Consider the following 12,301-nt stretch of genomic DNA (forward strand, 5'->3'; position numbering starts at 1 on the left):
TGATTAAGCCGACCAAGGCTAATCGGCGATCTGCGGTTTAAATCTCAGAGTGATTTCGACGCAACGATAAGACAGACGCGTTTCAATAATCCGCGCGTCCGTTGGAAATCGTTAGTGAGATCGTTCGACGGATTTCGCATGCCTGCGTCGGATTTTTCGCGACGCAGTTTCTAAAGTATCCCGTCGTTCATTTCGCGTCGATCTAAATGAAATCTGCGGATCGCGCGGCACGCCGCGGCGGCCGTAGATTTCCTTCGAGATTGCGCGCACGCAATTACGCAACGTGTAACGTTGGATACGGGAGAATACAATCGGGTTTCAATACTCTCCCTGAAGAGAAAAACGCACAGGCGGGAAAATTTTTTAAGCACGAAAAACGATAGTATTCGATTTTTTTCTAAGCAGAGATCGCCAATTCTTGTGTTGAAGTGTTTTCCTTAATTTTCAGGAACTTACTTGGATTTTAGCGATTTTTTTTTTTTGTATTCATCTCAGGTCAATATAAACTAAATTTGAAATTTTTTAAAATTTTAGACTTTAGTGCGATCAACCAATTAAGTAGATATATTTTAAATCAGATAAAATTTTCTTTTATCGCAATTAAAAATTTTAATGATAAAACGTTCCATATAAAGTTGAAAATTTGCATTTGAGTTCCCGAGGATTAATTTATTATTACAATTGTAATTCTTCTGAAGGAGATTTAGTTTTATTAATATAGCTTTCTATGCGAGTCTATAGCAATGTTTTCATAATTACTACGTTTACAGTATCAATTATATTGAATAAAAATAGGTCAGCTCCGGCTCTAATACATCAGTCGTTTCTTCCGCGGACTGCAAATCATCATCATCATCATTGAGAATGTAAAACGCAAAGAGGTGGTGGCGTCCTAGTTTCCATCCGTATCTAAACTAGTTTTATCCGTCTATTAAGAGCAAGAAAAACTTTCGACGTGAATCGTGACAAGGTGAGACGAACCTTCTGAGAATTATGAGTTCTAACGTGACTTTCACGAGCATTTCAAAATGAAATCACATTCCTTACAAATCGTTTTTGCCGATTATTCATGTGTCTAACTTAACATAATCGATGATAAGACATAAATCATCCCAAATAAAATAATTGTATATAGCAACTTATCAGTATTAAAAAATAAATATTTTATATTGTATAAAATTTTCAACTTTATTCGCAAAAACTACTAGACAAAAAATGATATAATGCATAACCGGTAACAAGAGTCTACTTTTATAAAATTATTAAAATAAATATTCATCCTCGTTAAAAAAAACTGCATCTAATATGACATCGTTATCTTCAATACTGAATATTGCATTAATTATAAAATCAATGTAATATTTAGAGTGGAATGAATTTACTGTTATCTTTAAAAATAAATTTCCAATTATATAATAAAAACAAAAGTAACTTCAAAAAATTCCCTGATTTTTAATAAAATTCTTTAAAAAAAATTTCCTGATCTTTCAAGGCAAATTCTCTGAGAATTTCAAGTTTTCCAGATTTTTCCAGGTAGTATATAGATACCCTGATTATAAACCATAACTCTGTCTATCAATTTCTTTATCATAAACGCGCGCAAACAGCGAAATCTCATCCTTCACATTACAAAGACCATAAAGATATCATATCCTGCGTAATCGGAGTCAGGGGGATGTCAGAGTGACGGATGACAGTATCATCTATCGCCGCGTCAATATAGGGAGATATTGTGCCTCACTTAATATACCGACCTAGTTTCTCACCGGAGGCTGGGCCAGCCGCGTCGCCGATAATGCCGCCGGTCCGTTCGCCCTGCTGATTCATCCTGCGCCTGGCCTTGTCCTCGGCACGGAGCTTGTCCCGGGTCGGCGGTGACGCGCTGCTCGCAGGTTGATCTCGATAGTTTGTCGATCTAATGCCGTCGTTGGGGATCATCGGCGGCTTGTCGGACAACGACGAGACGATGCTACTCGCCGTTGTCGCCGTTGTCGTCGTCGTCGTCGTCGTCGTTGTCGTCGCCGTCGAGACGGCCGTCGAGGAGGTCGAGTAGATCGTGCTGCAGACGTTACCGTTCAACGACGACGACGTGGCTGACGTCACCGCGGTCAGATAACTTCCGGTGGAACCGTTCTCGAGGCTACGCAGAGGCGACAGGTTGTTCCTGATCTCGGAGATGCTCTCCTTGTTGCCGTTGGTCAGCGCGCTGTTGCTGGTAGCGGTGACGACACTGGTCGTCACCAAGGACGACGTGGATGAGAAAACGGAGGAGCACAAATCCGACGTTCCGCCGGTCTCGGGAATCCACGGGCTGCTGCGCGGCTCCGATCGGCAACTATTGAAGCGCGGTCGCGGTGGATTTGGCGTGTTACCTGGCGATCAAGTTCAAGTGTCACCTTTTATAAAAGCTCATTCATGCGAATAGAACACGCAGGGAAAAGAATCAGTCTTGAATCAAGACTGCATATTCTCGTATATAAGTAAGAATACTGTAATCTTCATATAAAAGACTTTTACTTTTGTTGAGTGTAACAAAAAACAATACTTTATCAAATTCAATCAAATCAAGACTGAAATTTTTAAGAAGATTTTTTTAAGAAGATAATATTTTCACGTATACATACAGAGAATATTTTTAAGATTAATTTTTTTTCTGTGTAGACAACGAAATGTAAAATCTCTAATCAAATAGAATAGGACGGATTTTATTTAAAAAAAAAAAAAAAAAAAAAAATGTTGAAAAAAATTTAAAGATTTTAGTACGAGGAAGATTTGTACGTATTATAAGAAAGATTTATGCGAAATTAAGAAGTCATCATCTCGACTATGTGACTCGATCCGAGCTGTGAATCGCCGTAATTTCCGTCATGAATAATTAAAGTAAACGCAATTCAATTAGGTGTAACGAGAACTTCGTTCTCTCAAAACTAAGGATAACGAGGTGGCAGTATGATAATAGTTAGTCGTACACATTGTGAAAAAGATATCTGCCTTCTCCCTCGTACCAATCTTATCTTCCCGTTCGTATTCATTTCTATCGCACACGCTCAAAGACGTTATTTACCACGCCGGCTGAACTGTCGCGCATTACGCCTCTCATTACATCAAATTGCTTGCGTAAAGACCCGCGTCTATGCAATACCGCGTTTTCCACAGAGCGAAATGGCTAAATGAGATAGTGATTACGCGTGTTAACTACCGGCGTGGAAACGTCTACACGCGTATATACACGCGTATATAAATACTGCGCGTGTTATAAATACTATAAAATTTACATAACACGAGCAAGTAGGTACTTACTCCGAATCGTCGGTGTAACTTGCAGAATCGTCGTCTGCCCACCGGGAAAGGTTGCATTTCGCTTGTGCCGACCCTGAAAGACACACAGAACGCAAAACCGTGAAGACAATCGTAATAGAGGAGGCGTTTACCCAAAGTATTCTATTGTTAAAACTCTCGCGCGTTCCTCCGCCCGTGACAATCTGACCAGATGATCGATCGCGACGAGGAAAAGCGCGATCTGAAAAGCGGCCCGCGAATAATCGCACGATTACTCCCATCCGCACTCGCAATCGTGAGAACATCCGCGAATGGATATTACATTTCCTGGAAAACATTTAATTGGTTTTGATTTTCCGTTTAACGTCTAACTTACAAGATAACCATCGTCGCATATTATCAATTATATGATAATATAGAGATATATCTATTCACTCTGTAATCCAACGTAATTCAACATTCCTGATGTGTGTCATCATTGTTTTCGTGTCGCAGCTTAAAAAGAAACAAAGAAGAGAAGCCGCGATGATGGCGAATTGAACTTCGCGAGAGGAGTTTCAAGGTGCAAAGTAAATCTCCTTTGCATTAGACAGCGTGGCGGTTCGAATGACAGCGGAGGATGGGGAAGAGGAGGGGAGAGGAGGGAGGAGGGGGGGGGGGGGTAATAATCGCAAAAAAATGTGGAAAATAACGTCGGAGCGGCGTTTCCTTCACGTTCACCGCGTTAAATGTCGCGCGGCACCTAAGTATGCATCTCGCCTTGGCCTCGTAATGTAATCGTTCGTTTACACCAGCGGGTCCGCGACAACGAGGTGTAGCCATTTGCCGATCGATCATTGGCTTGCGTAACGGAATTGACGTATGTGTAATCTCCCGTACGAACAATGCGAGCCTACGACGGCGATTCACTAAACGATTCACGTGAGGACGATTGATCCATTGGTAGCCGACGCGAAACCCGCGGGCGCCAGAGAATACTCCATTCTGTTTTGAAGAGATAATTATCAAGCTATTGCGAGAGAGGCAACATCCTTGGATCCGCGGAGAATGCTTTTTGTCTGAGAATTACAGCTTTGCGAGCTTCAACGCGCGCGCGTTGTAACGCATAATTCAGATACGACAGTTTTACAAAGCGTCGAATTCGCAGAGCTAAAGAGCTCTCTTTATCGATCCTGACAATTCAATTCAGAAAACATTTTCCTCTCGCTACTATAACTTGTCGTTGGTTAACTTATAGTGTTAATTTACAAAAAAATACCCGCTCTAAAGAGAAAGGAATAAAAAATGTATTAGCTGAAAAGGATATGTTGTAACACGCGAGAATGAATTTTTGGGTACATATAAATAAAATATCTCCCGTAAAATCTGTCCTTCGATAAAATATATCGTGCCACAAACGTGTAACACCTCGTACTTTGCATTTTGCACCAGAAATGCCGAACGAAGAGATATTTTTTTCTCGTCGATCGATCATTCCTTGCGTAACTCGTGGCCGAGCGGCGTTGTTATAAAGTTTCGAGCGATGTAACGAATCACGGTTTTGACGAGCGGCTCGATTTATGACGGTTGATTTATTGGAAGGCTCGTGAACGGATATCTGGGCCCGCAATTTAATAGACAATCGAGAAAGGCTAGACGATTATTCGAATAGGGAAGATCATCGACACGACGCGAGCTCGACCCGAATTTCTTTTCGACTCGCTTCTTGTCCAACTTGTAAGTTGCACAATGAATATATACAACAATATATAAACTTGACACACTGTTGTAAACCTGAGGTCGTCGACAAATTGAAGTTGGATAAATACATGTCCCGCTTCAGCAGCGGTTGTTTTACGGCCGCAACAAATTTGCGACACCTGAGAAACATGTCATAAATTTACTTGTTGTTTCGCGCCGCTACGTGGCGTGGAACAACGAAGTTGTAACAATCAGATCTTTCAATTCGTTCGCCAATCCTAGGTATTTTACATATCTTGCCGATTAACAAACTTGCGGCTGCTTATAAGCGAAATATGAACAGAGATGTAGATATCGCGCTCTGTACAAGTTTTTCACCATGAGATATCAGTATAAGGTACTAAGAAAAAAAATGAGTGTAGATTGTCGAACTTGTAACATGACGCGTTAAGAACACGCGCGTAATTAAATGGAGTTAGCACTTGCGAAGTAGCTTTTAGCGAACTAGAAAGGATTGTTCTCACGTCCAGCTTCAACGATCGCATAGCGGCGAGTGAAACGGTGCACTCGCCATTTGTCACCGGACGCTTTTGGCTCGTCGGCTGAATAATGGGGCTCTTTTTGCGACGCCCCGGCGCGACGTTAGAAAACGACGAGTGAAAAGAGAAAACGGGGGCTCTCCTTTAGAGAGATCTCGCGAAAAGACGGATGAATCGCAGGAAGCGGCCAATCGACTCGTCTGACAATTCCGCGAGAGGTCCAGCAGTGACAACTCGCGCACTACTGGCGTTTATTGTCGATTTGTAATGAGCGCCATGGTATGCATCGGTCAGAACGGTGATTATGCGAGGTAACGTTAGCAGTTTCACTGTCGCTTACGTTATTTTTTTTTTTTTTCGAAAGGCCTTTCGGCCGACGCAATCGCACTCAATAACCGCTTCATCACGCGAAAGTGCCCGTCCGCCCGTTTATGAACTCGACAACGCACTTTTATCGACATCGCATTCTGTCCTACATTGTCGCTAATTCCGCGACGTACAACGATCGCTTTTATATAACGAAAGACAATAAAGATATTCTGGTCATCAGCATCGACAAGTGGCATCGATATTGATCGATAATCGTCATCTTTACGAATTGATTCTACTCATAATCTATTCAAAGAAAATATACTTTCTAAAAATTAAAATTTGCATTCTAGATCGATATTTTTGTTTCAAAATAGGAGTTGCAAGAGTGCCCAAAATTTTTATTTTTATATTTGACTTACGATTAAACAATATTAAAATATATTGATAAGATTCATAACTATTAATTTAATCAATTTTATTTGTGAAACATGAATAAACATAAAGAAAATTTTATTAGAAAATATAAATAAACCATTTAAATAAAACACAATTAGGAAAATAATTTTTATACATTCTTTGATAATTTTCTTCGAGATAAAAACTGAATTATTATTATAAATAAAATATTAACCATTTAGTCAAAATACTAATCGAAAGCTAAAAACAACTCAAACAAATTTAAAATGTTCTATTCGTAGTACTGTGTGAAAAATGAGAGAAAAGGTCAATTCTCAAAGATCACAATCTCAATATGTCTCGCAGCGATACCAAAGCATTCGTACTGAAATAATCGCGATGGTCTTCGGGTTCTCTCTCGTATTTCGCCGAATAGGTTTCTGGTAGCATGTAGAAACCCTATCAAAGCTAATCCCGTCGGCGCGAAAAGACGTCACAAACGGGGGAATCATTCTTGCACGTGTAACAAGCATGACGCGAGAGAGGATGTATGGCACGTAATGATTATGCGAGGGCACCCGCAATCAGCCGACGGTTGCGTTTTCCTACCGTTTGCGTGACTCCGTTCTCTCGCGCAACGCTCTTTCAGAGACGTAATACGGTATCGATGCGGAGCCCTGCCGCTGCGTATTCTCCGTAATCGACAGAAAATTAAATTCTCTAATGATACATGTGAGACGCCACTCGACGTCGCAAGTATACATTAGGAATCAACGCACGCGGTTTTTTTTTCGGCTATCAAACCTTTTTTTCCCCTAGATTGATTTCCATTGTAATTCAATGCGATAATTACGTTGTGTCTTTGCAGTAATTTTCCATGTATCTTGTTGGATCACACAAAGAATGGTAAATTTAAAAACGGAACGTCGAAATTTAATTTCGTAAATTCACGAATTGATTCTATTCATACTTTATTTAGATGATAAAAGAATATGATACTTTTAAAAATTAATATTTGCATAACTTTAGATGAGTATTCTTTCAAGAAATGAGAGTCACGAGAATTCTCAAAGTTTACATTTTCATATTTGATTATAATTTAATCAAAACCAAATCAACCAAATATTCTAGAATTAATCAGATCACGCGCAAGCAAATGACATGGCGTGAGAGAGTGCAAAAATAAAAGAGTCGGGATGTCAAACTGAACCAACCTTATTTCGTGAGTACACCTGAAGAACGTCCGACCACCATCTAGTTTCTTCACGACACGTTCCTTTGACGAAGGTTACACCCTCCGGCGAAGTTACGGCGAGGCTGTAAGGATGTCCGGTGACGTCTTCGGCTGCGGCCACCTCCAAGACACGGGTCATGTCGATCCTCGCCTGAGGCACCGTTTCGGGCTGCAACGATAAGAGAAGGAACTGATATGAGAAACTGGCGAACGCGGCTGTTCCACTTTGTGCGAAATTAACGTAATGGTTCGTCAAATTATGCGGATCTCTAATCGGATATCGCGGTTTACCTGTGCAAAAGAGAGCCGACGTATAATATACATAATAAAATGGTCGATATCACGGATGTGCCGTGCAGGCAGGCGCATATCTATTCGTGTGTACGCGATAATACGTACACCATGGTAATTACGTATCGGTCGTGGTGTGCGCCTGTCACCACTGAAACGGAAACGAGCGATGAGATAATGGCGAGAGTCGCAACTCCGAGGTGCACTTTTATCACGTACTCGACACTTTCTTTTTGTCGTCCGTGAATGTCCAGTCTTGCAAAATTATACGCGCGTTACACGCCCGCGTTCGATCGATTCAGCCGGGTTACATCGGACCATTTTACCGGAAACGTATCATTTCGTCGCCAATGGCATAAGCGACCGGTCGCACGACCAGCCATTTTCCCTCCCGGCCGTAAAAGTTGCACTCCACGGAAGGCAGGAATAACGCCTTATTGCCTATTCCAGCGAGGCACTTCGCTCCTCGTAAAACGAAAGTGAGTCTCATCGGTGATCGTGCAATTGCCGCCAATTTGAGGGGGAAAGAGGGGGGGGGGGAGAGGGATATCACAGGGAGGAACAAGACGAGGAATCGGCGCGAGTCGCACGCTGGTCAAAGCACACCATTTGCGAGTGCCGCGGGCACTTTACCGCGCAAAACACACACCCGGGAATGTCACCACAATGCAACCGTTGATATTTCTCGAGAAAACGAGCGTATCTCCCCGCATCCGACAGATCGCCTTCGTGGATCGCCGGAGATTGGGTAATACCTGTGCGACGAAACGGGCAATAAAGACTAACGACTAACCTTCGAGTAATAAATTGAGCGGTAAAAAAGAGAATAAGTAACTTCAGATTCGGTATTGGTAATAATATCATTAGATCACCGGCTGAAGATAGAAATTAGTAATAAAACATAAAATCATGTTGAAGTAGAGTTCCATTCGCCATTTTCAAAAACGCTCGAAAACAAAAGACTAATGGTTTGAAAGGTTTCACATCATACATCTTTTAAATGTCAGAAAAAAATATGTATAGATATATTTATTTGTAGGAATTAGAACGCAATTGCGGGAGATTCGATTGCATTCCGAAAGTGCTCAAAAGACGAAGACACTCGTAATCCCGAATATATATGCGAAGCAACACGTACAACTCAAAGCGCCGCCCGCCCAGCCGCAATTTTTCTCGCGCTCGAACAACGACATTATTCTTGAAATGCGAGAGGTTCATTTGCGCAGCCCGTCTCTCGGCGTTTTGCACGCCTATGCACATATATTCTCCTCTTACTACCTCCCCCACCCCTCGTGTCGGAATAATGCAAAAATTTACATATGAAAAATTCCTCCTTGTAGTCCGCATAATTAATCGCGGGGGATGAAAGAGAGAGGGGGGGGGAGGGAGGAGTATGAGTATGACGAAGAAAAAATTTATGAGCGCGAGGAGTCTGCGACAGCGCGACGATGAAAATAATTAAAATGTTATTAATGGTCTTTCTACGTTTTTCTTTTGCTTCTTCTTCACGTTTCATCAGCGTCTTACACACCTTGTAATATGGAGCTCTTTTCTACAGAAAAAAGTCTTCAAGTGCCGCAAAATCTTCGCTCTGTATTTTAACACTATTTGGTACTTTTTACACAATATTTTTTTCACTTTCTTTGCGCAATTTCTATTTATTCTTATTCTTTTATTTGTTATGTTGTATGATGTAGATATGCAATATATTATATAGATTGCATTAATATATTACACGGATTATTACATATGTAATTATACAAAAATTTGTAGTTGCACAAAATGTACAGAAAGACTAAGACAAAAAATTATATTTAAAAAATATGTTTTACCCCATTTTCTAACATATACAAAAAAAAATAATAAACCTAAATCTTAATCAATCGTTCATAGTACTCTATTCTTGCGGAAAGCCAAAGAAATAAGAAATAAATATTTTAACCAAATTCGAGTTTTTTCTAAATTTTTTTACGCAAGAAGAATGACAGGTATTTTCAGAAAACTCAAAATCATTCAATCATTCGTAATATGTTATTTTTCTTCTATATCTTACGTATTCTGTAAGAAAAGGTAACTTTATATTTTAAATAATTTAGTCTATATAAAAATTTTCCTGAAGCTACTTTTTAATCGTAATTCCTCCTTCCCTTCTGATTGCAATTGTGTCATTTAAAGGAGTGCATCTTTCCTACACATGCACAAACGTGCATTTAGCCGCATGTCTCTCTGCGTTGCTTGCACTTCAAGCAAAGATCAAAGAACTCTGGGTAGAGCGTGGTTATTGCGAGAAAGGGACGTGACGCGCGAAGAACGAATGCCAGAGAAAATCCGAGAATATTAGACACGGTGCTGCTCCCACATACTTGCCGGCTGTATGGCAGCGAAGGACCTCTACGGATAGACATCTACGAGACCAATGTAAACGTAACGCTTTGTGAGATCTCTCGGAACAATAATAACATACATTCACCCGGCAGAATTCGACGCTCGTTGACGGTATAACAATATAATGCTAATGTAACGGTCGACGCGTTAAATCCTGCGATAATCACGACATACAGACTCGACTGTTTGTTTAAAAACCAACACCGCGAGAAACGCGCGGTGAATGTAGTCTTTTCATTGTAAAATATCGCCATCACCTTTGATTTTCGAAAACATACAGTATGCAAATGCAACGCTCGCTACGATGCTCCGGTACGCAAGGGAGAATGTGAAATTGAGATTATTTTTTGCGTCGTGCACGCGTCTCGCGTTAAGACCGAGGTATGCGGTAAGGCGGTTACGTTCGGTGCGCAGAAACGAACAAGCCTGAAAGAAAATCCGTAACGCATTAAGCCCGCATCGCGGCACGAGCCTCTATTACGGCAGCTTCCACCGTCCCTCGGATTATGCTCGGATACGGACGAGAAGGGATGCGTCCAACCGGACGATACATCACGATCCCATATTGACCCTTACACACAAGACCGCCCTGCTCTTGGTTTTTGTTTATCGGCAAGAAATGGGTCGGGTTCTTTCGCTTGGTCTCCCGTTTGCTCATCTCCTTTAATGAAGAGGAAAATAAATTATATCTGGTATCACTGTTGCAATTCTGCATACCGCATGGTGCATAACGTATTGCTCAAGTCTTATCTCTGGCGCGAATATATATATTCACGAAATTGTTATAAGCTGCAGAAGTTGTGCAGAAATTTTATCGTAAAATATATGGCATAATAATGTAAGAGCATTAAAATAAATGAGATCACGACGAGTGGTCTTTTAGGTACGTCTTTAATAGTCTTTAATCATTAATTTTAATTCGTATGAGATCAGCCTTTCTTCAATGTTGGCAAATAATACTAGAAATATCTAACATCGAAAAAAATAGCGAATTAAACATCACATTCTTTTCGTATTTTTCTTCGAAGAAGCGCGAGAAGATCGAAAATATTCATCAGGGACTAACATACGATGGTATCGGCCGATAAAGCGATTAAAAGACAGTAACAAAGTATAAAGAAAAGCCTAAGGGAGAAATGCAACGAAAACACGAGCGTTTAAAATAAAACAGGTGAATGGTTCACGTTTCGCGAAATTTGTTACCCATTGATTACCTGAGTCTTTCGTGATCCGGTTGCGGTCTCGCCGAAAGATAAAATCCGCGTGTAAAACATACGCGCCCCTCTTCATTTCGCACGGTGTTTCTTCCTTTCAATCTACCTCTTCCGTCTACACCCCGTCAGCACCCTCTTTCGTTCCCGACGTAATCTCTTCCGTCTCTTTTTGTGTATTTCTGAAAGAGCAATCGTCGTCTTTGATCTTCTCCTTCCGCGACTCGCCACGCAAAGACAGCCACAGGATTTCAGATATATGGAATCTTATTTTCAGTACCGTATAATTTTTAAGAGTATCCATGGGACGTCCAGATTGCTTGGAATGACAAGTGTTTTTCAGACTCTTTGTGTTTCATTGTATTACGAACTTTAGATATTTTGCACGGTATAATTACACCACACGATGCATTTATTCCTGACGTAACGTTAACAATTAACTGACGTGCATCCATAATAGAATATAGAATATAGAAAACTTTTTTATCTTTTTAATAACTCACTTTTGTAACAAAGAAAAAAAAATATTGAAAATATATAAAATACATAACTCGTAGAAAAAAAAATATTTAAAGGTCCCTCGCATTTATTAATCATTCAAATGCACATTTTCTATTCAATCGTTTGCGTTCAACCTACGGAATAAACTTTCCTACGGTAAAATCATTCTAAATAATTCTAAAAGCGCAGCGCGTCGATTGAGAAACCCTACGGTAGCATATTCAATAAGACGGGTTTGATAGGATTATCGAGCGGATCTTCCGTATGCCAGCGGCATCGGAGTGATCGAACGCGTGGCAGCCACACAAGAACCGCGCGGAATCGCGCCGCATATATTCATATTAATTAAACCTGGATGGCTATTATATATATTACTACCTAAATCCGCCTGCCAGCGCAAAGCACGGAAAACGGCGGCCTGCGTCTTCACGCAGGACCTTCAGCAGGCCTCGTAACCCTTACGTCGAAAACCC

At 40.8% G+C, this 12,301-nt stretch overlaps 1 protein-coding gene across 3 annotated transcripts in view; it reads right to left on the reverse strand.

Moving 5' to 3' along the window:
• The window catches only part of osp (myosin phosphatase Rho interacting protein outspread), a 171,847-nt gene that overhangs the window by 12,256 nt on the left and 147,290 nt on the right, over positions 1–12,301 (reverse strand). For all 3 annotated transcript variants that reach the window (XM_011645984.3, XM_089074922.1, XM_089074921.1), the window contains exons 4-6: positions 7,421–7,609; positions 3,301–3,373; positions 1,755–2,372 (exon numbers count right to left, since the gene is read on the reverse strand). In XM_011645984.3, coding sequence (XP_011644286.2) covers positions 1,755–2,372; positions 3,301–3,373; positions 7,421–7,609 — 880 coding nt within the window. The remainder of the gene's footprint in view (positions 1–1,754; positions 2,373–3,300; positions 3,374–7,420; positions 7,610–12,301) is intronic.

The sequence above is a fragment of the Pogonomyrmex barbatus genome, unplaced genomic scaffold, assembly GCF_055798465.1.
Source record: "Pogonomyrmex barbatus isolate J1 unplaced genomic scaffold, ASM5579846v1 scaffold18, whole genome shotgun sequence".
In the NCBI taxonomy this organism is placed as follows: Eukaryota; Metazoa; Arthropoda; class Insecta; order Hymenoptera; family Formicidae; genus Pogonomyrmex; species Pogonomyrmex barbatus.